General features: G+C 40.3%; 1 protein-coding gene across 1 annotated transcript in view; it reads left to right on the forward strand.

Annotated features, from left to right (window-relative positions):
* The first annotated feature begins 11,009 nt into the window (after positions 1–11,009).
* Positions 11,010–27,563, forward strand: part of LOC106810795 — a 41,457-nt gene continuing 24,903 nt past the window's right edge. Inside the window, exons 1-5 of the mRNA XM_014814247.1 lie at positions 11,010–11,134; positions 14,565–14,693; positions 15,622–15,783; positions 16,092–16,188; positions 19,764–19,804. Of these exons, the coding sequence (XP_014669733.1) occupies positions 11,105–11,134; positions 14,565–14,693; positions 15,622–15,783; positions 16,092–16,188; positions 19,764–19,804 (459 nt within the window). The 5' untranslated portion in view covers positions 11,010–11,104. The remainder of the gene's footprint in view (positions 11,135–14,564; positions 14,694–15,621; positions 15,784–16,091; positions 16,189–19,763; positions 19,805–27,563) is intronic.

The following is a 27,563-nucleotide window of genomic DNA, read 5'->3' on the forward strand; positions in this document are numbered from 1 at the left end:
CCACATTCTCCGAAGAGATGTAGGGGATAAATGAAATCTACTGGGTAGGGTGGAGTCTTTGTTGTTGAAGTTAGACTGGCATGCCCCTGTCTCTGCGCTGCTTTCTATGGTGAGTAAGCATCAGGTTTGTATCTGGTTATTAACTCTGTCTAAATTACTAAATTGAGGGTATGCGTTCAGGAGAACTAGGTCTGCGGGTTCTGGGTCAAAATTCACTAGGTTAGGGTTCAAGGTGGTGGCATGACCTCGAGAAATGTCACTTGGACCTCAAGGGTCGGCCACAGGCAGCAGGGGGGGGTGCGTGGGGACCGGACGCATGAGAAAGCAGGATGTCTGCCTGTTGAGTGTCGTGGGCTGTAGTAGGGCTTTGCAAGAGTAATCTGAATGATATATGAGTTCAGAGGTGGAAGGGGCCCAGCCAATCATAGGTGATAGGTAGACTAAAAGCATACAGTATAGCATCAGTAGGTCCCGGTCTTAGAGTAGGCCTAGTGTTTGAGGTTTGGGGTTCAGAGTTCAGGTTGTTGGGTCCGCAAGGATATGTGGGTCCCAGGTCCAAGTTTTGAAGGTTTTGCCTCTTCAAGTGGTCCAGCTCTCATTTGTACAGAATGACACATATCGTCTGAAGACCTCCAAGATTGCTGTCATATATTTTCCAGTTAAATAGAAATCCCAAATGCCACACAAGAAACTTTTTTCGTTAACCTGTTTGTAAAATATTTGTTTTTCTATTGTACGCAGACGAAGAAGCCAGATGCAACCAAATACAAGTAGTGTAGCTATGGTTAATGACAGTCCAGTAGGAAAAGTAGTGCCCTGGAAGAACGGAACAAGAACAGAGAGCCCTTAAGAGAGCATCAAAAATCAATCCGCGTCGTCTCTGTCTAACATGCCTTCCAAGAAACACAATTGGAGCTAGGAAAGGCACAGACCTGGTGGTATGATCTGCACTGACTCGCCGGCCGCGGTGAATATGAAACCAAACATCACCGCACAGGATGCAGGAAGGCCGAATGCTGAGCAGCGAGTCAATAGGTTAGAAGACCAGCACGCCAGTTGGAGAGACGTTGCTCTGATTTTGGTCGCACTGATCGAACGGAAGATCAGATAGCCTATCTCCAGATAGACCCCAGCTAAAAACCAAAGGGTGAACAATATTCGAGGCTTCACATGCATGACGACTCCATTTCTCGAAAGAGGAGTCATTTGATTAGGTAGAGTACATCAATAAGATTCCTTCTATCTCGTAATGTAAAGTCTAGCATAGGCAGAGACTTCCACGATGAACATTACTAGCAAACACGATCAACGTTTTCGGCTCAAGAGAATTACCACTAACAAGAGATGAGACAATCCCAGGTTGGTCGTTCGACCCAGAGAATCAGAACATTTGTTGTAACTTATTTCCATGTTTTTCATGCACAGATATATTCCAGGTGGATGTACATATGATTACACAAAACTATCGAGTGACGACTCCTGAAAGAACAGACATACAGAATCGAATAATATTTGTGTCAACGCACCATTCACCATATGGCTCCAAGCACTTATAGGTAAATGCACAAGACCATCTTGCATCAGACTCAGGGTAGGAAGTACAATTTCGTTCAATGTGGATTCTACTGCCGCCTGTCTGACTTTGTCTTTGTACAAAAAAGGAGGCAGGAGATACACACCCTGGAGTGGGATAAAGCGGCTACAACTGGTTCGACGATTATTCTCGATTCTTGCACTATGAAAACAAAATATACTGTGGTCCATGCCTGATATTACGACAATTAACAAGGTTACTGACAAGTTCACGTACAGCTGGAGCTTTGATGAAGTCGGAAAAATAGCTAATAAGGAATCTAAGAGAAGCGACAGTAGTTTACCATCTCACATCGGATCACAAGTAAGAACACATATATATTTGCACTGCAATAAAGCAGTTTCCTCTTCTAGAAATTCAAAAATCACAGGAGCTAATCCATCCAACTGATCATCACACACTATATAACACAAGACACATAGAGCAGCGCCTATGCAGCCAGATGAATGTCAAACGATCACAATAAGAGAAATATAGGGCTCTTCATTACAGTTGTCTGTGATGTCATATTACCTGCGCAGCTGGGATAAGTAATCCATGGAGGAATATGCATTGGCGGCTGTAGGGCATATCTCGCTTGCATGGCACTTAAAAGTGTCGAGATGGGGAAGAAAAGCCATATAAACGTGGAAGGTAGAGAATGACGGGATGAAGGAGTGGATGAATTTTAATTCCATCAGGATCTCGAGTTTTGCGTATAATGGAAGTAGTCATCTTGGATGAGTACTTACAACATGAACGCCAGCACCTTGCAGCACATGATGGCGCAATTGCCCAATATCTGTCACCAAAGAGGGTAACGAGAATCAGCTGATTTTCACAATAGGAGATGAGAGTTCCCAGAGATTAAGATTAAAGCCAGTAACCATAAAGCAGAGATTTATCTTAAGCGAGTCAATAGACGAATCAGGACAGGATGGCTGCAAATGTACAAGCAGAGCAAGTATTGTCCGCTTCTCCGTACAGATTAATGTCTGACGAGCATTGAAGATGGGAAACACGGTGTCCTGGAAGACCATCCTTGTCCGTTTGTAGAGGTTAATCGACTGGATATGGCACGCTGAGAAACTCACTGACAAAAATTATATTAAATGGGCAGAATCAGTTTGTGTAAACAATGGGGGTCTACTGAATCTTAAGGTCAATGCGGAGCGGGTAAATGATTTGATGGCTGCTATGAATATATAAGTGTCACTCAGCTCGGAGCAAAACTGGAGTGGCCAAGGAAAACGTAAATATACAAAACCGCTTTGCTCTAGAGGCTTTACACGATAATATTTAGCCAAAATAAAATACATCGACGCACCACTGTTCAAAATCACACAGACTGAACCTTGTTGTTTGTATCGCGTACATGTAAAAAATCGTTCCCAGTATCAGAAACTTTCATGGATACTTTCCAACAGATTAGCTTGTTTCTCAATGCAAGCTCCAAGCGGAAAGCAATCATGAAAAGGGTATTCAAAGATGAAGACACAGTTAATCATCTCCTATCTGACCTTGAAGAAGGGGATGTTGGTCGGTTGTTTCAAGCAAGTGAAGCTAAACTGTTTTTACCAACACTGTGCACTACAAGATGGTTATCACGAGTGGATTCAATCTCTGTCCTCCTGAGTCACTACAAGGCTGTGTATGACAGCCTGTTGGAAATTAACAATGTCTCTACAGGTCAAGCAGCTCGTGATGCAGAGTCTTGTGACAGGGTCGAGGCTGAATACCAGTCAGTTTCAGGGTTTTGTTGTAGGCTGGCAGTTGATTCCCCCCCCCCCCCTGCCTATGTATTAGCCTTCATCCAGACCATTAATCAGGTAGTCTACAGGGTAAAACAGTGTGAATCTTGCTGTGAAAAGCAAATGCTGATGCCAAGATAATTTTGTGATAAACTCAGAGAAAAAGTTAGGTCTGATGAAGGCAGCATACAAGCCAACTGTAGGTGGCAAATGTCCTTATCAGTGGCAGCCCACTGGAAGACATTGAAGACGTCTGCCACCAAGGACTAGGCCACAGCGGCAGGACCTCAAATGGCAAATCGAGCCAATGCCCAGCAGGCTGACAGCCCAGAAGTTTATTACAGGAATCATTTCTTTCAACCTATGTTGGAATGTGAATTAGCCTCGACGTTGAATGAATAGGGTTCCCCTTCTGTACCAGAAGATCGTTTTATTGGATCTCCTTCCTTATTCCTAGCTAAGAGTCAAGGAAGTGGGAAGAAGAGGAAAGCGAAACAAAAATTCATGTCACAGTATGGGCAGCGATATGCCTATCCACAAGATTTCCAATCAAGGAGCTTCTTTTCGCTGGCAAGTCAAGAATGATGGGTGAAACTACTTTTCAAGGGAACTCTCTGATGCTCTAGAAAAAAGTGTGACACAGTTACTTTCCCAAATATATCCATCCCAGCCTGAATATTACTGACCCTGCCATTTGCTCTTGTTCATGTGACAAGAATCCTTCAGGCGCTCAATTGAGAAGGCCTTAAAACCATGGGCCCGAACTGTTATGACTGAGCCACGTCTTAATGGATTAGCCATGATGAACATCCATCGCCATAATCCACCAAACATCAAAAATGTGCTTAGACGGTGGAACAACTCAGGCAAACACAGAATTGATCTGGGATTTATGTGAACTCATTATATGTTGTAACATCTAGATTATCTAGATAAGGGGAATGCTATTCCCTGACATGACACTACATTTGTGTATATTGTCCGAGTGAATGGTATGGAAAAAATGATTGCTATTATTCAAATAACCAAATATATAATAATCTACAACCATAATATATATTGTAAGATATTAGCTATTTTTCCTTGGAATGAAAACATAACTACAGGTAGTTATCTGATATATCAAAATAATTATATCAAATGATTTAGAGTACTATCTTATTACTATCTGTATTGAGCTGGTTGTGAGGTCCTTAATGTTGGTACACAGTTTGTTTTCACAGTTTTGTAATGTGCAAATATTAACAGTTAATGTTAAACATGGTATAATTCTAATTTGTGTTTGTTAACCATTATGGTATAATATCATATTCCATTTGTGTTTGGCAATTCCAGCTTGTATTATTTATTTTTGTATTATTGATGCCAATATCCTATCGTTTAAGTTTATGTTAACCCACGTCCCATTAATTTGTTGCTACGTTTCTGTATTGCAGTTATAATCCAATTCTAGTTCCTAAAGCCAATTTTGTTTTGCTTTGTTTATTATATTGAATAATTATAATATTAGCATATGTCTTATGTTTTTTATTCATTTTACTTTCATTCAACCACAAGATTCATTTTACATTTTGGTGTTTTGTGTAATTATTATTCTTTTGGTGCCAAACTTGCCAACCACATAGATTTAAGTACAAATTTTAGTTATCCCTTGAATAATTATACTGGTTTGTTGCCTTTCAAACAGTAAATGTAAGACAATTTCTAGTTTGGTTGTCTGATCAAAAAAGTTTCCGACCCTCATTTTTGAAAAGCTTGATGATATTTTTGTCCATATTTAACCCAGGTATTCGATTAACTTAAGGAAGTGTCCTAGAAAATCATTCATCTTTTATAGTTATGATGCAATATATGACATATAATTTATACTCTTATTTGTGTGGGTTGCCAGTTATAACGATCAGTTACGCAGCCAGTTTGTTTATTTAAGTTGATATTTGATTTTTATTTCAATGTTCTCTGCTATATACGTTTGAGAGAACATGATTAATAATTTTATTCGGTTTAATTTTATATTTCAAAAATAATAATTTGTTTGGTAATCTTTCAAATTGCTGCATGGTGTTGTGTTCTGCAATATATATTTAATATGAACGAAAAAGGGTCCAAAAATATGTGTTTGCCTTCGGGTCCAAAAAAATGTTTTTGCCTCAGGTAATTTGTTTTGTCCTAGCGTACGGCCCTGCTTATGCAGACCCATTTTGTCATGGTCCGCCGGCAATAACCATTGGCCGTTTCGATGGCGTGGATTGGAGCGCCCCACAGACCTCGCATACCACAGCCTTAACAAAGTTATGTTCCTTGAATGTTATGCGAATGTTTCCTTTTAGGTTAGTAGAAAATTATTCAGTAACGTTCTAATAACGTGTTTTTAGGTAAAGTTTTCCTTGATCATTTCTTGAGAACGTTTTTAACAACATTTTCAACATAAACATTGATCAAACCTGTCCGAAAAATTTAACAATTATTAACTGCAGCAATCGACTACGTATGCGCTGCAGTGTTATTCTTAATGTCCCCCAGTACGGCAGTACCATCACATCACACACACACATCACACACACACACACAACAAAAAGTACATAACAGTATAAACTATCCCTATCACTAAACTTTAACACAAACTCATAAAGCGACTCGAGTCGTATATGATAGCGTCTAAACACAGATAAATACTAATCTTATGGTGTATATAACCTTTGGCTTTTCATAACAAACTGACCTGAACTGTTTCTGAACTGACAAAATCAATCCCAAACAACTAGTGTAGGCTAGCTAATTAATAATTAAATAATAATTAATTAAATTAATTAATTACTAGGCTGGAGATTAATTAATAGCTAGGTGCGACATTATTTTGTGGGAAAGCGATGCATCGCGCAAATGACTACCGGTACCCGTACCTAGGAGACATTTAAGATACGGCTACCGTCCCCGTACGCCACTGCGCAACAAAAATATCATTTGATACCTTGTGGCTTAATTAGTTGCAACATCACAAAAAACGGCCACTTAACGGAGTTTCGAACCCATCCGAGGACGGTTAAACGTTTCCCGAACATTCCAAGAACATAACTTCTCTTTCACGCAAGTAAAAAACAATGAATGGCCTAAACGATAATGGCAGAGGTGGCTTTTAGAATATTTTTTGGTTACTGTAACCAAACTTAGAACCTCCAGCGGAATGTTACGAAATGTTCCGTGTTTGCTGGGAAGTAACCTATCTTCGGAATACCACCGAGTATGCGGAATTAACTGCGACATATGTGGTATTCGTGATATTCCAAAATAGAAAATGCAAAACACGAATTGGCGAAACGGGCACTATGTGCCGCGCGCGTGTGAAGTAGAGTGTGTGGAAGTAGAGAACCTTAACGCGTGATGAATTAACGCGTATGAAATGTAAGAGGCGACGCGGTAGCGTGAAGTAGAGGCCCTACGGGGCAAAAGCTCCACTGTTGCTACTGACCATCGCCGGTTCCAACATGCAATAGTCCTTGATGCTATATTAGTGCAGGAACAATTTGTATAAAACGTATTTGCGTGCGTGTGCTCGCGTGCCGGCGCGATTTGGCGATTCCCAAAACCGTAAATAGCTTATCGGAAGATAAAATTGAGCAATCGCGATGGCTAGAAATGTTTAGACACGCCCACTATCGCACGCACAGATGCTATGTTTGCCTCATCGCGGCGCATCCGCTGCCATCGATATTGTCACAGGGAGTTAGTAATATTAAGTTATTTGCTACTTAACTTATTATATATATCCTTAATACTGGCTAACTTATAATAGCGCTATTTAAATTTTTTATGAAATAATTAAGGGCATTTAAACGGTCTTAGGGTTACGGATTCGGCGTTAGGAGTTATGATTAAATGTTTAGGGTCTTTACGAAGGGAAATATCTCACTAATCTCGTGAGTACACCAAATTATCATAATTATGAGCTAAAAGTAGACTAAATATATATTCTGTCCACATGAAGAGTACATACGCCACTTAAGAGGAAACCCACCAGATATTAATACTCAATTCGTGAATGTCGTTTGACGCTAGGTCGCGTTCGAACGCATAGTGTTGGTGGGTTCTTTATTTTCCTCTGCGTTATGTATTTCTTTGTATTTTATTTGTGTTCTGCATTTATTTGTTCTGTAACTTTTGTTTATGTTCTGAATTAAATATATTTCTTTATAATATTTAGCGTTATAATTTTAATATATTCAGCTCTGTTGACTAATAATGCGTGTCCTTAAACAATTGTTCTAGCGCAATCACGTGCTCCAAATTTTTGCTTCCAAAGCTATAAACGGTTGGAATCGCAAAATTCGCTGCCCGCCGCGTGCGTGCGTGCCCGTCCGTGTGCGTGCGCGTATGCGCACCTGTGATTATGCGCGCGTGTGTGTGTTTGTGTGTGTGGGTAAAGCCCGGGTCACAACAGATCGTATGAAATTTTGATCGTGGGTAGACGCCATATTCATATTTGTTCGTGGCGCCAGATCTTGAACAATGCCCGAAATGGTATTTCGAGTGTCACAATGGCTACTTACATCATTAAATTGGTTTGCGCCCATGGGGACGCGACAGAAAAAAAAGAATTGATGTTCGTGGTTATGTCGTTGTGTGTTCGCCAGTCAGTCGTTGCGCACCAGTCCGTTGAGTGTTGGCAATTGTCGGGGGGCTGTTGTGTTTCACAATGAACAGGTCGTGGCTTCACTCGTGGGATGCGCGATGCTACAGTCCGTGCGACTGTCCGCACAACAGTCGTGGGTCACTCGTGGGAACGCTCGCTGCGTCCCGTCTCCCGACTAATATAACGACGTATTATCCACGACAAGTTGCAAAGACTAATAGTAGGACAGACCTCACGACAACCAGAAAGACATACTGTAGATACCACAAAAATCGTGGGAAAAAAAAAGTGCCATGTTTTAATTTTGCCTCACGACGGCCAAGTCGATGCCACGATGCTCAAAATTTTCGTAGGACTTTGTCTGCGGCGAAACCCCCGATGGACGCCACGATTTGCTCCAAATTTTCCTGTCGTGTCGTGGCACAAAGATGCCCCGTCGTGGGCTAGTTGTGCACGAGGCTTTACGCGTGCGTGCGTGCGTGCGCCGTGCGTGTATACTGTCTCCCCTCTCTCTCTCTCTCTCTCTCCTCGTCTCTCTTCTCTCTCTCTCTCTCTCTCCTCTCTCTCTCGTCTTCTCTCTCCTGCTCTTCATCTCTCACTCTCCTGCTCTCTCTCTCTCTCTCTCTTCTCTCTCTCTCTCTCTCTCTCTCTCTCCTCTCTCTCTCTCTCTCTTCTCGTCTTCTCTTCTCTCTCTCTCTTTCAAAGGACGAGTTATGGAATGATCTACTCTGGATTCACCAACTGCTCTTTAAAATCAAGCGAGAAATACAAATATAAACATATCCTATCTGTCAAAATTATTCTTGTTCCATAACTATTCAATTATTACTTAGCATATTACCTCAAACGCCAAATCACACTTTGTAAACCATATAATTGTAAACCCATATATTCGTAACCCATACCCCGTATAATTGTATACCATAACCGTATATTGTTAGGATTCGCATTCCGTGGCCCTACGTTTGCGGTATAGCTACCTCAAATTCCATACTGTAAATATTAACTATATTATATGATGTATTATTTATTTTGTATATGATTTATATGTAATCAAAACTGTTTATTTCTAATTTCTATAAACGTTCCGAAAATTAAGAATCTGTTATTTCTGTGGAATGAAGAAGGAACGACCAACCAAAAACGAGGGAATTAGAGCTTACCTAACTGACTACCATGTGATGTAGCCCCTTGATGAGCAGAATGTTAATCGCTCTCTCTCTTTTTTTTGTTTTGATCAGTACCAAATCCGAGGTAATATATGATCCCTGTATAGTTTTTTTTTTATGCCAGTTCTGTAATAACTGTATATTACTATACCAATATGTGAATTATTCTTAATCTCGAACTTAAATTATCAAATCAAATATCTTCTCGGTAAACAAAATTATTTATTGAGCCTATATTGAAACTAATAAACTGATTACTGTTCCTGGTGTGTATCACATATATCTGCACCATTACTTGACTTACCTTGTGGATGTAAACACCTTGCTGAGCAACATTGTTATCGTTTCTCTCTTTTTTGTTTGACCAGTAATCAATCCGGGTTTATATTACTGATATAATTATTTATTTTTTGTATTACATTTAAACCATGGACTCATAATTAACTAACACAATAATGCTCCTGATTACCTTAATCGACTATTCCGTGATTAATAAGGTAATAACCAGCTTTCTGCGAGAATGTACTTATCTAAATTTATTATTACGGCTCGTATAAATGTTTCTTTGGTGGGAAGTGGGGAGGTGGAGTGAGATATTAATTTTTTTATGCCTGTTCCTGTATATACTGTAACCCCAAGATGTTGAAGTTATCCTAGTCCAACTTAAGTTATCAAATTCATATATATTCTTCTGTAACGAAATTATTTATGGTAAAAGCCTAAACGATCGCTGTAAAACTGATTACTGTTCTAGTTTTGTATCACTGTATATACTGCAACCATTACTAACTTGTATTTGCAAAATTTATCTCACTTTTTCCTAATTTGCTATACCACGAATATCTAGTGCTCACACCTATTAATATTTAAATGGGGTCTACCCTTGGTACAGTATAAAGGGATAGGCTGACTCCGGATGACCCTATGGTCCTTTCGCTACCGCCTTCACCCTCACATTAAATGTTTTCTGTATCATTGATCCTTGCTAATTGGGTGATAAATAAATTTTTGAATTGAATTGAAAATTGAATCTCTCTCTCTCTCTCTCTGCCTCTCTCCAACTCTCGTCTCTCTCTCGGCTTTCTCTCTTTTCTCTCTCTTCTCTCTCATCCTCTCCTCCTCTCCTCTCTCTCTCTGCTCTCTCTCTCTCTCTCTCCTCTCTCTCCATCTCTCTCTCTCTCTTTCTCCTCTTTCTCTGTGCGTCGGTGCGTCGGTGTGTCGTGTGTGTGTGTGTGTGTGTGTGTGTGTGTGTGTGTGTGTGTGTGTGTGTGTGTGTGTGTGTGTGTGTGTGTGGTGTGTGTGTGTGTGTGTGTGTGTGTGTGTGTGTGTGTGTGTGTGTGTGTGTGTATTTTATTTCAATTGACACAACATTTTGCCACTGAATGTAAAAATAATTAGGGCTTTCAGACAGAAAATTGTATATATCCTGTATAGCGTCATAGTTTTTGGCAACTGTTACAGCCTCATCCCCATGGTTTAGTTTGCCTTTACGCGCGCTCGTTTACATAGATGTCTGATTACATGATATAGCCACGAGATATGCCCATACAATTATTGATATCAAATGAAAGCATATGACGATGGCTTAATTGTGATATGGCTTGTGACGATTATCCTTATGTATGCGCGAGCGTGTCTTTATGGCGTCATAACGTGCACATTAATTGTTAGTTATTCGACATGGAAATAAGTAAAATTGCGACATTACTTTTTTGTTATTTGGAAAACGTATGTGTATGTATAAATAATAACGAAAATGTATAAATAACTACGAAAATGTATATATAATGGTTGCCAAAAATCAACACAGTGGTTCTAGGTTCCTCTGTGGATTTTGGTTTCATATTTCTATCGCGCGAGGGAGCCACTACACCCATGACATTAGCGCCATTTTCTACGTTTTTGCGAATTGTCATCGCCGACATTCTTGTTGGGTTGTTTCCTAAAAGTAGGATAGCTAAACCAACAATTTGTTTTAATCATGGAAGCTGTAACAGCCTTCGGCAATGAGGTAGTGAAAGTAGTACAGTAATACGAATTATTATACGTATACAATCCGTTGAACGAACCCACGATGGCAATACAAGAAACGGCATTGCATGATCGCGGTTGCACGAGCGCATGTATTGTGTGCAGTCGGTTTACTGCATTCCTGGCTAATGTAGTCAACTATCATTTCGGCCTGGTTATTTATGACGCCTGTTTTAAACTGACACGTCATAGTTGGCATCTCCTTGAGAGTGTTATCAAATACCTTGACATCAGTCTTGACATCTGCAACTTGCATAACAATGGGCGAGTTTGTTTGGGACGAATCCGTCTGATCAGGATAACTTGATCCACGTGAACTTGGAAGTTGGAGCGTTTCAATAAAATATAATGCTAAATAAATACGAAATATATTTACTACTAAAGTCTTAATGTTTCTATACTCTCTTTCACCTATTATTGCCGACAATTTCCTACAAACTCCGTCCAAATGTCTGCCGCTGCACACTGACACAAATGTATAGCAGGTAGGAAAGCGTGCTGCCAAAATTCGCTCGACGCTCGCTTGATTTCACGCGAATACAACACAAACTTTCAACCATTCCACTCCATCTTTGTTTCTTTTTGAAAGACTGTTCACTTGTTATAAAAACATACTGTCTGTGTTAGTAACCGAGCTGTGTCATGCAAAATCACACAAAGCCTGACGAAATTTTCGCGTTCGCTCCCATTGCGCAGTTTATGTAATTGGCTGTCGGAATCAGGAAACGCCCACCGGCGCTGTTTGTGACCTCATTTTTGCACCGCATTATTGCAACGCTCCACTGGCGGCTTTGATGAGGCTCGTACGGGAGTTGGAAAGCTCGGCGTGGTAGTTTGCCAAAATGCAGTGTGCCGCTTATAGCCCTGTACTTGCAGCCATTTACATAAACTGCGCGACGTGAGCGAACGCGAGAATTTCGTCAGTCTTTGTGTGATTTCGCGTGACACAGCTCGGTTACGAACAAAGACAGTATGTTTTTATAACAAGTGAAGACTGTTCTTCAAATAGAAATAAAGGTGGAGTAGAATGGTTGAATATTTGTGTTGTATTTGTGTGAAATCAAGCGAGCGTCGAGCGAATTTTGGCAGCACGCTTTCCTACCTGCTATATATTTATGTGTCAGTGTGCCGCAGCAGCCAGTGTTTGTTGTAGATGAGCATTTGGACGGCATTTACAGGAAATTGTCGGCAATAATAGGTGAAAGAGAGTATAGAAACATTAAGACTTTGGTAGTAAATAGATTTCGTATTTATTTAGCATTATATTTTATTGAAACGCTCCAAGTGAATGTGACTTGATCCAGGTCTGCCCAAACAAAGGTAAACTCACTTTCAATAGTTAACATTTTGCTGTGAACTATCACAGGATGGTTCATAAAAAACAACAAGCAGCAATTGGCTGGATTGCACGACGCCATATTGGATTCCCTGTGAATCCACCTCGCAAGCACAAGCAGACTCAGGAATTTGTGATCCGGATCACTGATCAGCCTAAACAAATGTGCAGGATCACTGGATCCGTGTGATCAGGATCATGTGATCCGCCCAAACAAATGCGCCCAATGATGTCAATATACTTTCACGTAACATCATCGTTCCCACCAGTCAGGACATACCCAGCAATTCGTTAATACTGACAATTGAAGCCTACTTCAGGACCCTGGTTTGTAATCATGTTGTTGGGTTAGAATTTGTTATAAAGTGATGTTGGTGTTGAATTTTGCACCGGGGTCCAAACGTAGGCTCAAGTTATACTGAATGTTGTCCTTAAGTTGGCTTGGCCACTTACACAATACTTGGTAGTCAGTACTATAGCAGTATGAACAAGCGTGCTTTACTCTAGGACTATTAGACAAACAAATAGATTTTATATCTGGCCCACTAGAATTACTTCTATATTTTGCACCAATTTATTAAGCACTGTACCTAGTGCAAGTGCCCACATGTTATGTGGTGGTAAGTAATAAGTAATGCAGTATTGGTACGTTGTGGTTAGTGTATAATTGCAACTGTACTATATATACATATATACTATATACATATATACTATATACATATACTGTGCTGTGTCGTGAATGCAGTTGGTGAAATGTGATGAAATAGTATTTCTGGTTGGTAAGGCTTTGTGACAGTGAAATCAGTGGCTCACCACTGATGTTCATTTGGTATGTACATACTGCAGTAACATAGTGTGTTTGGAGCCAATTTACTGTGTTTGACTTAATTATATTACACTGATATTTATTGTCATTTGTGGATGTCAAACAGCAAAACCCTTTTTACTGCAATCAATAATACATTTAACCAATGCTATGATAGCAACTACCACAGCATAAAAATATTATGGTTTTGACACAATAATAACAAGTTACAATGAATACTTCAGTGGTAGATTTACGACTGTCAATTGGATGGAAGTCATGTTCTTGTGCTGGTTAAGGAGTGATGGATAATTGTATATTTTAACCTAGAACTAGAATTTAGAAAAAGTGAAAACTAACTTGGATTTGTGGCATTGCTGCACTAAACGAGCAGGAAACGCAAACACTTCAGCTTGTCTATTATTTGCAAACATGAGAAATAATTGAAAAATTATTGTAATCATTTTTGTAATGATAAAGTTCCCATCATAAAAAATGGACCCCGATCCCAAAGGTAATGGCCACATAAAAATAACTAATGTACATTTTAATCAAGCAGCATTTCAAATGATTGCTTATTTTTCTCCTTTCCTGTGCGTCTCTTGTTTGTTCAGGCCAGCAGCATAATATCAGACTAATTGTTTATATTTATACAAGTATGAAATATGATTTGCTAAAATTTGTGGGGAAGCAAGATTTGGGGTGCAATAAAGTTTTAACAAAGATTAAAATTAACTTCCTTTCCATGGTAGCAATTTTATGTATTGTATTGAAATTAATATGCAGTAATTTTGTTTTTTATTCTTATATTTTATATCTTGAAGTTTGTAGTAAAATAAATTAGGGATACCACAAGGCATTGTGAAACTAAATACTTTCATTTGGAGTTTTTAGAGGCAATCTGGAAAAATTATGGATGGATAGTAATTAAAATATTATTGTCAACCCTAAGATTAATTCTTCATTACCCAAAGTGATCTTGTTCTTTCCAATCAAGTCCTCCATCTGCTAATAGTTTCTATTTGATTTAGTACCAAACATTTTGAATGTATAATATGAGAGTTAAGAATTGTGATTTGTGTACATTTAAGCTGTCTAGATGTATGTACACACTGAGTAAACAGAACCTGATCTCAGCTAATGTAAATGGTTTATTTATACTGGTTATTATTGTGTATTATTTATTAACGTGTGATTCTAGGTTGATTTCTACGGCTACAGTTGGTGATGATAATTTCCACTGAGCACTACCTTCTTGATTTTTTCCAGTTGGCGAGTGTCTATGAAAATAAACCGCCTCTCTCAAAGGCTAAGATGATTGCCGTCACAAAAGGAGCCATGAAGGCAGGCAAATTCTACAAGCATGTTGTGTACAATGTAGAGAAGTTTCTCGCTAAGGTAAATTTTCATTAATTTAAATGCCTTGGTTTGGTCAAGTGATGATGTAACATTTTTACTGTTAATGCCTCTACTTAGTGTGCATATATATTGGTAGCATTTGTGAATTTTATATCAAACCACAATGATGAAAATTTAATAGTGGTCATTATAATACATTTATTTGATCTTATTGGTGTGTTTTGGTAGATCTGCACAGATTTTCATTATCCGTTATATTGCATTTAGGTCAAAAATTGTATACTGCTGGTTATTAGGCCTTAAAAAAGAGGTTTGTTTTTGTTAACGTTTTTTTTTTGTATTCTAACAATACTTGTTTATACTTATAACAGCCCATATAATGACTTCAAAGTCAAATCAATACATTCACCGATCGATATCACGTTGGGATTTTTTTTATTTAAAAAAAAAATTATATTTTTACATTTTGCACATACATATATGCGAGCTGCCTGATGTGCGAGCTGCGAGCTGAGAAAAAAATACAATGCATCCAAGCGAACAATCAAGCGAACAATGCGAATTGCGTGTGGAAATTTACACAGCCATTCCGCACACGCTGTTCAAACTTCCACACGTGGAAGAAAATATCAAACACGTGTGATATTTTCCACACGACGCAGATCGAGGGATTTTGCATCCGCACACGCTGTGGAAGTTGCTGCGCAATCGACCACGATGGCGCAGCAACTTCCACAGCATGTGTGGCGGGCTCAATGTCTATCTCTGCTCATGCAGTTGTGTCAGCATATAGTTCTTTGTGTCTCTACACATATTATTAGCTATTTATGTAGTAAGACAATTGCAAGTTTTCTGCCGTGGAATGTCAGTAGGCAAATTAAATGTTTATATGCGGGATTTTAGTTTAGCGAGAATTTCGTACCCACTGGTAAGGTCAACAACTATTGCAAGCTTTCTCTGTTTTCAGTGTCCACCCGTGTACAAAGTTCCTGGGCTCTATGTTATCGACTCAATTGTGAAGCAGTCTCGACACCAGTTCGGAGCAGATAAAGATCTTTTTGGACCCAGATTTGCGAAAAACTTCCCAACCACATTCACCAACATCATGCAATGCCTGCCTGATGAGAGAGTATGTGTAAATATATATATATATATATATATATATATATATATTATAAGTGTAAAACTGTGATCACCTTTGTCGTTAGTCCAGTTTCTAGCACTTAATAAAAATGCTGATTATTTAACTCGCTTTCACACGTGAATCGGTTTCAGTAGTGTAACTGGTAGCGTGGTAATTTGCTTTCATTTCCACCAGCAAGATTGGAAGTTAAATTGCTAGTCATAGAAGTGGATTGTCTTATTACCTTATTGAATATAGTTTATTGATAAATGATGTTGCATTGTATGTGATGTTAACGAAACCGGCTTGCCCAGGGCAAGGTACGAAAGGTTTTGAGCATCTGGATGAAGCAGAGGTACTTTGAACCTGCTCTTATCAAGGAACTGATGAGAATAACAGATTCTGGGGATTGTAAGTATGCTTATTTTTTAGATGCATGCAATTTTTGAATTTTCTTGAGGGCTTCAGCATGTAAATCAGGGCTTGAAACTAACGCTCGCCCGCTCGCCCGAGGCTAGTAGAAATCAGTAAGGGCTAGTAGAATGTCTGGGCTGACCAGCCCTGTTGGCGAGTGGGAATGCCTACCAGATAACATATTACTAGTACTTTTTCAGCAACTACTAACCCGACCGAACTAGTAATAAGTAATATAAAATGTGCGTGTGCAAACATAATAAAATTGCAAAACCTAAACTTAACAGTCACGATACCTCAGATAATAAAATCGGTTCTAACCACCATGCTGCTCTATTCACAAGCTCATGCCAATCGGTGTATACGCAATACGTTTCTGTTCTACTTTCTGTTTACGTTTGTGGAACGGTTAGTTTAGCTCATAGGGTCTATGTCCCCCAGGGTACTGCCGGAACGTACCCTGGTAACTATTTGATATGGTTAGGGTTCGGGTTAGGGATTAGGCGTAGGTACGGTGCGGCATATTAAACAGTACCAGGGTACGTTCCAGCAGTACTCTAGGGGGACATAGACCCTCTCAGCGTTAGTTTACGTTTCAGCTGACCTCAGGCTTAAACACTACAATCGCTCCCCTTTTCCAACAAAAAGATTATTTCAATTTGACGTTTGCTAAATATCAAATTAGAAACTCAACTTAACTTATACGGAGTTGGAATCACCCTGGTTAATATACAATCGAGTCCCTGTGTCTATAATTGACGTGGAATAGTAGTCATGGTTTTGTCAGGTACTGTTATGAAAATAACCCGCATATATACATACATTCCTGTAACTGGTATTCAAAGCCTTTTATAATACGGTGTTTATCCTAACACTAGCATAACACACTTCTATGTGGCTTACAACTCTACAAATCTTAGACTAACACAAACAGGATAACTCAACTTATAACTCTATACTGTACTTGTACTAACTACTAACAAACTCTGTACTTGAGTAGTAGTAGAGAATTACTTGAGTAGTAGAGATAGTCAGAAACAGTTCAAATTAAACATGAACTTTCATATTTCCGTAGACTGACTAATAGTTCTAATCGTTACTATAAGGAATTATTCTGCTCTTATAACATAGTACTGACTACTGATGTATATGTATATATATCAAGAGCTAATCTAATATATATTTGAGTTCGTATGTATGTATCTATGTATCTTCCCTATAGGCGGCCAAACCGCCCAAGCGATCTGGATGCAATTTTCACAGGGCGGCATCTCTATACCCGGGCGTGTTCGTAAGCTAAAAAAACCTGTCAAAACGTCAAAATCTCGGCCGAAAAGAAGATCTGTGAAAAAGACCCCTGTCAATTCCGCAATCTCACACAATGTCAGCACAAGCTAAATGGCTAATTGATTTTCTTGCCCTCACCTCATGATCTCATCAGCGTGGCTGTGGTCATTGTGAAAAACCCGAAACGGAAATGCGATGAACTAAAAAAAAAACAGAGGGGGCGCATAACACGGCACGGAGCCAGTTCCAGAGGTACTACTCACTCTGCAGTTCCACAGTTTCGTTCAGATGCTCCGATCTGAGAATGCATCTGTATGGCCATTCCAAAGCTACTGAATTTATTCTGATTCAATACAAAAATTTGTTAATTTTAAATGTGGGCATGCGTTGCAATCGCGCAAAATTCACTAAACAATAATCCAGTGGACACAGACCTCCACTGCGCTGGCCTGTCTCTATCTATAGTTTTTGTGTTTTTTATTTTTTTTTTGTTTGGCTTATATATCGGAATTTCTTTTTTATTCCGCGTAACGAATGCTCACAATGGATAGCTGTAAGTGGGGAAAGCTTTAACAGTTGGATACCGACGAATCTCTACATATTTCCACCAGAGAATACACAAAAACATTGTTTAATCAAGAGTCTTTGGAAACGAAAAGTCCAACCCCAATTCGTACAATGCTGTTATATAACAAATAGGCTTTTTGTCATTTACTCCATATAACCTGGGCTGAGAGGGTCTGTGTCCCCCTCCCCCGCCCCCCCCCACGGGATAACTGCCGGGAACCGTACCGCTGGGTACGGTGGTAATACTCCGAAGGCGTTACCCTGGTACTATCTAATTAGTGCCGGAGCGCGTACGCGTCGCCTACTCCACTAACGAGTCTAAGGGAGTCGTCCTACGCCTACTCCCTAACCGCCAACCCTAACGCCTACACCACTATCAAATAGGCCACCAGGTACGTTCCGGTATACCTGGGGAGACGATAAAGACCGCTATGAGCCATAAATTACTATTGAAGTATTACTGTCTCAGGTGTTCTAAGTTCGGTTGTGCTGTCATATAAATGTCATACGTAACAGTTTCTTTCGCCCATGCTTTATTATGCTTATTAGATCCGATTGCTAAATATTGATATTGGGTGCAATGTCCATTGTCGCATGTTTAACCCAATGTTCCTACCTTGTGTCCCAATTATTAGTAAGAGTATATAAATTAGTCAGCAAACGATTTTTACCCGGCCGGACACAGCCGCAGCGGAGTTACGCAGCTTAGTATTCCGTGAGATAAATCACGCTAGAGTGTACAACGGAAAAACCGGGAAAATAGTGGGCGCATTTCACGGAAATAATTATTCTACTTTGGCCTGCGAGTCTAGAATACATTTATGGTATTGCTTAAGCACGAATTCTTTTGCTCTCTAAAACAAGACGCAACTGCTTGTCAATACGATACTCCTAGGCTGAGATATTGGCTCGTAAACTCCCCTCCCCCCCCCCCACAGGCCTCACGGCGCCTCGCATCCACAATATTCACTATCCTTCTAGCCTTTTGCGGGTTAGGAAAGTCGCTTCGGGAGAGTTCGGTTTTTTCCGCGATAACTTTATGAATGAACAGCGTTTCGGTTATCATCGCTGACTTTCGGGGGCATCGCCTATGCCCTTATCTCCCATTATCTTTCCTAGCACGGCTAATGCCTGTCACGATGGAGCCGGCAATGTTTTTAAAATTAAGTCTCCACAACGCAGCTCATTTACTATATGGTGTAGTGAGAGTACCAAATTTGGGCATGTGACATCAATTATCAGCGCTCCAAGTGGCGACGGAAAACGATAGTCAGACTCGCAAATGGCGAGAAGGATAGTGAATATTGTGGATGCGAGACGGCGTGAGGCCTGTGGGAGGCATGATTATGCTCCAATATCTCGGCCTAGGAGTATCATAGAGACAAGCGGTTGGTCTTATTTTAGAGAGCAAAGAATGCTGCTTAACGCAATACCCTGAACTTAGTCTAGAACCGCATACAAAGTAGAATAATATTGCCGTGAAATAGCACTATTTTCCCGTTTTCCCGTTGTACAACACTCTAGGTATTTATTAGCTCTTGATATATATATATATATTAAAATGGTTAGAGGCTTCTTTCTTTATGATTAGGGAAACTTGAAATGTGATGTATCTTCAAGTATCGTTATAACTGGTGAATTAATTCCAGACAACTCTTTTTTTTAACTGTAGTTTTAATTTTAATTTGTGTTACATTTTGTTTTTATTTTCCTTGCAGTGCCGCCTCCACCACCGCCGGAACCTAAATCTGTAGAAGAGGTTAGTATTTCTGTTTGTGAAAGTTTATTATTTTTTACATTCCTGATAAAGGGCTCTTAAGTGTGTGTGATGTGGGGTGTGGGTGGGCTCTAGGGGAGGTTGCAGGTACAACCAGCTTAAGTAATTTTTTGCTGCTAATATAACAGCTGAGCAGCTATTGTTATATTTAAACAGCAAAACCATACAGATTTTATTTGCATAATGTATTAAAAATTAGTAGGCACGTAACAAAGCTAGATGTGTGTACAATACAGCAATTCCACGGGTTACAAAAGCAATGTGTTCCCGGAAAAGCATACAGTATAAATTGTATGCCACACAATGCCCAACTCAAACCCTCTTTTCCTCTTTTTACTTATATTATTTAATTAAAGGTGCGTTGATGCTGATTATTTTGGGGTGCATATGAAGTAATATGAACATACAATTAAAAATTAATTGTTTAAATACATAATTATATAATATATATATCAAGAGTACATAATAGGAGAAAAGTATGACACCGTTTTAACAGCGTTTTGCATAGTTTTCAACTTGAAAATATTCTATCAATATGTGAATAAATATATTCAAACTACCTTGTTTTCGTCTAGACTATGATTCTCCCTTAATCATATGACACCACGAATTTACCTGAAAATCATGTGTTTTTCAAAAAAGTTCTTTGAATACGACACGGTTTCACACAGTTTCCCCAACCATTCACATCTTAACGGCCAATGTTTGTTATTGGATTAGTGTTCTATTGTCTGTGATGGGCCGCTGGGAGCTGTTGGAAATATTAGGCATTGATTGTATTCAGGGTGTAATGCGTTTCCAGCGTGCTAGAAATAAATGTGTGCTCACTGCGAGCTAGCAGCTGATTTTAGTTGTGTTACCATCGTGATTTCTGGATGATAGAGGAAGCCAACAAACAAGTGCTGCTTACTGGTGCTTTACCTCATATCCCCAACAGCCCCAAGGCGTCCGTAGGTACACCTGGCGTGCCGCGCCTATCAACTTTGGCCAATAAGATGCCAGCATTATGGGAAACATGTGCTGAACCGTGTCGTTTCGAATACTTTTTTGAAGACCACATACAGATTTCAGGCTAACTGTGTCGGTGTCAGTATGGATTAAAGCCATACTTAGGCGCAGTTATGCAATGTTGACGACTCGCTAGAGTAACTTGGCACCTTGGGGACGGTAGTTAATAAGTCTGCCGCATAACCCTTAGTAGCCAACGCGTGATTAGTTTGCTTCGAAATATCTCTGCTGGTGACATGTACAAGCAAACACTGGTTGTTGATATTCATTAGTGCAGTAATGTATATTCACGGAGTCGATGCGATGACGTCAAACCATTTGTGCGGGCCGTATGTTTTGGACGCAGATGAAGGGACAGGTGTCAGCGGAATTAACCACGGCACGAAAACATGGCAGATGGGATAGCTAAACAACACAGTACTCCTACTAATCAGGCACGCACATGGACAGCTCTGACAAAACAGGTTTTTATTCACGAACGTCCGTCGTTTACGGAAATCACTGATGTAGCATTGCGTTGGTACGCTGGGGAGAGAGGAGGGGGCAGAGGACCATGCAGATTGCCGAAAATGTCGTGGGTTGGCCGCTGGAGCTAGTAGATCTAGTATACACGCCACGGCGAGAGCGGCCGATGTATTGCCGAGAGGTGGGCGGAGGAAGCGGGAGGGTTTTGAAAGCCTGCTGAGATAGTAGGCCTCCGCCACAACCAGAAGGAGGCGCGATTTTTACCAAACGATGAAGCCGATGAAGCGATGTAGGGTCGCTGTGCGGCGTTCTCATGTTGTATAGACGCTCGTGATCCTCTTTCTTATTTCGGCTCCTTCCTGTGGATCCTCTTCCCAATACTCCAACCAATGCCTGTTTGAATTCTCGCTGTACTCCGTCACTTGAGTCCTCCCCTCCGAGCTCGCAATTTCTCTACCAACGGTGCCCGGCCGCCCACATGTCCCTATCACTTGCGCATTCTCATCGCTCTCTACACGCTCTTACTCTGCCTCTGGCACTCGTCTCTTGTTAAACGTGCTACTCTGCCTCCACTTCCGTGCCTGTTCTCCTACGTCCCGTCTGTCCGGCTGCGCTCCCTAAAGCATAACTGATATTCGATTCGGACTCCGCGGCGAGGATTTCAATTGCGGACATGTGTCTTTAAGTAACACTGCTCGTCGACGTATTGGAGCGGAACTATCACGCGTAGATTGCGATGTAAAGGTATGTGTATTTCTGTATGACTAGCACAAGGGGCCATGTTACTATCTCAGCAATTCGCTCTGAATATTGCAGCTAAATGGGCTGTATGCTTTAGGGAGCATCGAGCACGGGGAGAGAAACAAGGTAAAGTTTGAATATATTTATTCACATATTGATAGAATAAATTCAAGTTGAAATCTACGCAAAACGCTGTTAAAACAGTGTCATACTTTTCTCCTATTATGTACTCTTGATGTTCGCGCCTAACAATGAGTGAAACGATACTCGTCCGCGAAGCGGACTACTTGCACCGAGACGGCGATCACTACTCAATACAAATTCTACTATTTATGTCGATCGCTCGAAAAGCGGTTAAGTTTGGTAATCGAACAGTTCGAAGCAAACTTGTGTTTTTCCGATATGGTATGTAAATAGAAGATCACAAGCTGTAGTTCGTTAAATTTTGTGCACTTCTTGTGAAAATGAAAATAGAAATAGATCTATTTCATCTATCTTGAGTGAGCGGAAGAATCCATGTCAAATGTGAAAATAGGCCTAGAATGTTTCCAAGCCCTTGTCACAAGCTCCATAGACATGCAGCGAACTGCAGCATACCAGTCTATGTTTAAGTCGTGCTACAGGCTGTGCTGCGCAATGCGTAGTGGGAAGACAATATGTCAGCCCGCATGTCACCGAATTTACCGCTGTTAATTCGATATACATTTCAACACACGTAGCCTTATTTACTCCGAAATATATTGACTACTGGACATATATATGGACTCTACTGGACCAGTTTAGTAATATATTATATAAGTCCATCTAGAAAGAAATGTAAACATGTATAAATCTACTACGCAAAAGTCTGAGACTGAGTCTGAGACTGAGGTAATGTAATGACTAATGTCAGTAATGACGCTCGCCAAGGGTATGCCATATTTCATATTATTGTAATTGACAAAGTATTAGGGCCTAGGCCTAATAGGCTAAGTACATTTTCGCATATAATAAGTGGCATATTATTGAATATATTTCGTACTAGTACTAGTAGAGTCCACGAAGCATTTGCACTCGTTAACGAAGCCTGCCAAAGGCCGTGTGACAGACGGGGCGGTGCCCGTGCATGGTTAATTCGTCAGTGATAACACTGATATACACATCGGCTCCCCCCCTCACTGCGCTGTACTGTTCCTGGTACCGCCCCCGCGCCCCGTCTGTGACACGGCCTTTGGCAGGCTTCGTTAACCAGTGCAATTGCTTAGTGGACTCTACTAGTACTGTTCATCAAGGCGCAGTGGACTGGGAAATAAGGGACAGCTGCGTGAAATAGACTATATATACTGCGGCGGTTCCTACATGCCACTCTGAGGAGGAACACTTTCTGTCACCTAGTCTTTTCTTTGGATCCGTGCGGTGGCTTTCATTATGGCGCACGGATCTACCATGTTATCTTTTCTTTTCCCTCTGCCGCGCGCACTTCTATGCGCGGCCAGTGCTCCATATTTGGCCATCTTCCATATCATTTCAGTTACACTTGCATCACTTCCACTGGATATATATATATATATATGTATATTGATTGCTTGTATAATGATGTGGTATGAAAAAGGCATCTTTTAAATCATACCAGAAACACCAGAGTAACAAAGTACACAGTATGTAGGGCACACTAACGTTAGGAACATATATATATATACAAGGCTCGACACTAGCGGTGGCCCGGTGGCCCGGGGCCACCAAAACTTGATGTCGGGACCACTCAAAAATTTTCCAAAAGTTAAAATTTGTGTGCCCGAGGCGGCGCCACCAAAATTTCAAAGGTGTCCTATGTGATAAATAAATTGTTTCTTATGTATCAATCGTACATTCAAAAGAAACGAGCAACTTCGCGAGCGCGAGGGCACACGTACGCACGTGCATGATTCTACGCGCGGCCATACACCGGGCGCACGGTTATACCGTTCTACTGCGGCTGCAAACAAGCCACGTTAATTGTGGTTAGAACTGGTACCCGGCCTCACGGCTCTGCAGACATGTACACGCTCGCGACGAAACAGTTCCGGCGCGAACCCAGTCCTAGCCAGAGGTCAAAATCTGTCGGGCTGGCAGGCCATAGCATATTTTTGCAAGCGCCAGCATACATGTGATTACATTGTATCAAGCGAACCAGACCATGCGGGTTCTGCGTGAAAAGTTTGATACCGTTGGAATGTTGATAATTCAATGCTATGCCCAATCATCAATGTCGAGTGTGTGGGGTTTGTTTAATAAGATTGTGCAAGTGGCATCAGACCGGCCCAATTTTCAAATTAATTTACAATACGCAGATTGATAATAAGATTATGTATGTTTTTTTTTTTTATTTCGGGCACCAGATCTTCACTTTGCGGCCCACCAAACAATGGAAATCAAAATGTTTTGATGGCCCGTATCGGGCGCCACAGGGGGGGGGGGGTGAAAAAAAAAGTAGTGGTCGAAGCCTTTGTTATATATATAATTCCAAAAAAGATGTGCATAATAGAGAAAGAGTATGACACGCGTTTTACAGCGTTTTGCATAGTTTTCAACTTGTAATATTCTATCAATAGATGTGATGAAATATAGTTCAAACATTTACGATTGTTTCGTCTATGATTCTCCCTTAATACATAGAAACCACCAATTTACCTGAAATTTGTCGGTATGTGGTTCTATCAAAAAGTTATTGTGATACGGACAGCGTTTCGAGTACAGTTTTTCAACGCATGGGATGCATGTCCAGAACAAAGTTTGTTATGGATTAGTGTTTCTAATTGTCTATGACGTACGCTGGGCGGCCGCTAGGCGAATCAGCTGCTAGCTAGTGGCCGTGAGGCACACTTATTTTTAGCACGCGGAAACGTAGCATGCCTAAATACATATTCGATGACTAATATGCCATATGGCCCCCAAAGTTCGTCGTAGACAATAAGAACACTAATCCATAACAACTCTTGTGTCTGGAACATGCACTCCATTGCTGAAAACTGTATCTGAAAGACCATGTCGTATTCAAATAACTTTTTTGAAGAAACACATACGATTGTCAGGTAAATTGTGCGGTGTCAATATGATTAAGGGAGAATCATAGACGAAATACAATGGTAAAGTTTGAAGTATATTTATTCCATATTGATAGAATATTTTATCAGTTGAAACTATCGGCAAAACGCCTGTTAGAAAGCCGTGTGCGATCATTTCTCCGATTATGCACTCTTGATATAATTACTATAATATATATTATATGTATATGAATATTATATGTAAGCAAAACTTCATACGCAGCAATGGTCTTATCCAGGCTGCGCCCAGTGGATTGGCAAGCTTTTGCTAACCCTTGATATCGTGATTAAAATTTATTAAAGCAATCAAATATATAATTATAAAAGATCCCCCTCATTCGTTTAAAAACCTAAAAGGGTACATTTGTGGTTCCTGGATTTAATGACTATAATTTACAAATATATTCTTGTGAACGAATTATCTTAACTCAAATTTGTAAACACATGGATTGTTGTACAAGTGCTACCTATGTGGTATGTTTTGACTTCTTATACTGGTCTATAGTGTGGACATTGATCCACAGGAAAATATCTGTTTTTAAAGTACTCATTGTAAGGTATGCAGGACCTGCCAACTGTTAACGTTATTGCCCGTAATTTGTTACGGCGCAGGTCAAAATTACGGTGTTACGAACGACCTCGAAAAATTACGGACAGGCAAGAGAATCTCGAAATATGTATTATTTTTAATGCAGAAAAAAAGAAATAAACACAGTTTAACTAAATCACACTTATTATCATGTAACTATGCTCACTGTGTCTGTAGATTAGACTATAGCTTCTTAAAAGTAACGGAATCACTGAAAAATGGTAAGATTATGCTGTGTTATCGCTCGTCTCTGTCTAGGTTTATGGGCGACAGCCATTTTGAATGACGTCACGGGATCCAGGAATAGTGTACGCACTGAAGGGCTTATTTTCAGCCAATCACCGTGAAACGGTGTTACTGACAATGCTATTTTGTACGGAAAAAACCAATATTATTACTGATGATCATCAGATGGGGTTGGCAGGTCTGGGATATTGTGCAGCTATGATTTTACTTCTTACACATGTCATCAGTAAAGTCTAAATACTAATTCGTTTTTAACTTCTGGCAGTTTCTTACGAGCCCTGCTCGTAATACCTTTAATTGTGTTATTGTAAGAATATTGTTTGGTACAGGCATTAAGCTCAATATAGGTTTTTAGCTCATCTGACATAGTCGGATGCAGCTTGTAGAATCGCATGAGCGTCAGTTGCCGGCCGTGCTGCGTCCGTGCCGTCCATCGGCGTCAACAGTTGGGGCACAAATCTTAACCGCTTGACGTACGGTCACATATTCGGGTGACGGTCGGGGGGATCGTCAAAACGCAGTTGGGATATGTTCGAAGCTGAGGGGTCAAAGGTCAAAGGTCAAGAGTGTGTAAATGAAGGGGGAACATTCCTCCTTATAACTTAAGGTATAGGGAAGAAATGCCAGAATGGCGGCACAAATTCTTAAACGGCTTCACCCTAGGCTCGTGTAGTCAGTGTACAGCATCATGGTAGGAATAAGCAGATCACTTTTTGCGCGTAATTCTGAGGTCACAGGTCAAAGGTCAATGGGGGGCTACAGGGCAGATTTAAGCACATTCTTTCATGAGGAACATGGTCTGATGGAGGCGATTGGAAAGCTTTTTTGTTTCAGGCAGGCGGGTGGACCTAAGACATAAAAACATTTTATGGCTTTATGGAAAGGACAACAGAAAATTTAATTCTGCTGACATCGAAGAGTAAGTGTCGGATATACCTTTTGACTCTCAAAGGGCGGGTTAAAACAAGTGATTCCTGACTGTTAAGAAAGATTTTGACCTGCCGTGTTTTTTGCTAAGTAGAAATCTATACACATGTCACAGTGAAATTTGGTGAAGAAAGTATTATGCTCTTTAAATCGTCATAATTCTATGGCATTCTTGTACTGTCCAGTGTGTTTACATGTAACGTATGCCCACTGCCAGTGCCAGTGCATGTGTGGTGTACTGTGTAGTTTTTGGCCATGCGCGTTAATTAGTTTTACAGTGGCAGCTCTCCTATTTCAGTCCTGTAGGCCTTGCGTAGGTAAATGATGTTGTGCTTAGCCTATTCTTCTTGCAAAATAGCTTGTTACTCAACTACGTACATGGAGGCTTCCATCTAGTTAATCTGAAGACACTTAAACGTTAATCTGGGACCCTAACAGGGTTTACTAGAATCCCACCACTCCACCACAGAGTCACCGCAGTAAGACGTTAGATGAGCGCTGTTCGCTCCGCGGCACTTGTTCATAAATAGTAGTGGTGTTCTGATTAATCGAGTTCATCGATCATTACTCGTTTGGAGCTGCCGAGTTGATTAATCGAGTATGAAAAATCGGACCGACAAATTCAACCTTTTTTTTATTTATTTTTATTTTCAGATTTGACACAAGTACATACATTTACACATATATTACTATTAAAACACGG

The sequence above is a fragment of the Priapulus caudatus genome, unplaced genomic scaffold (genome assembly GCF_000485595.1).
Source record: "Priapulus caudatus unplaced genomic scaffold, Priapulus_caudatus-5.0.1 Scaffold474, whole genome shotgun sequence".
NCBI classification, from domain to species: Eukaryota; Metazoa; Priapulida; class Priapulimorpha; order Priapulimorphida; family Priapulidae; genus Priapulus; species Priapulus caudatus.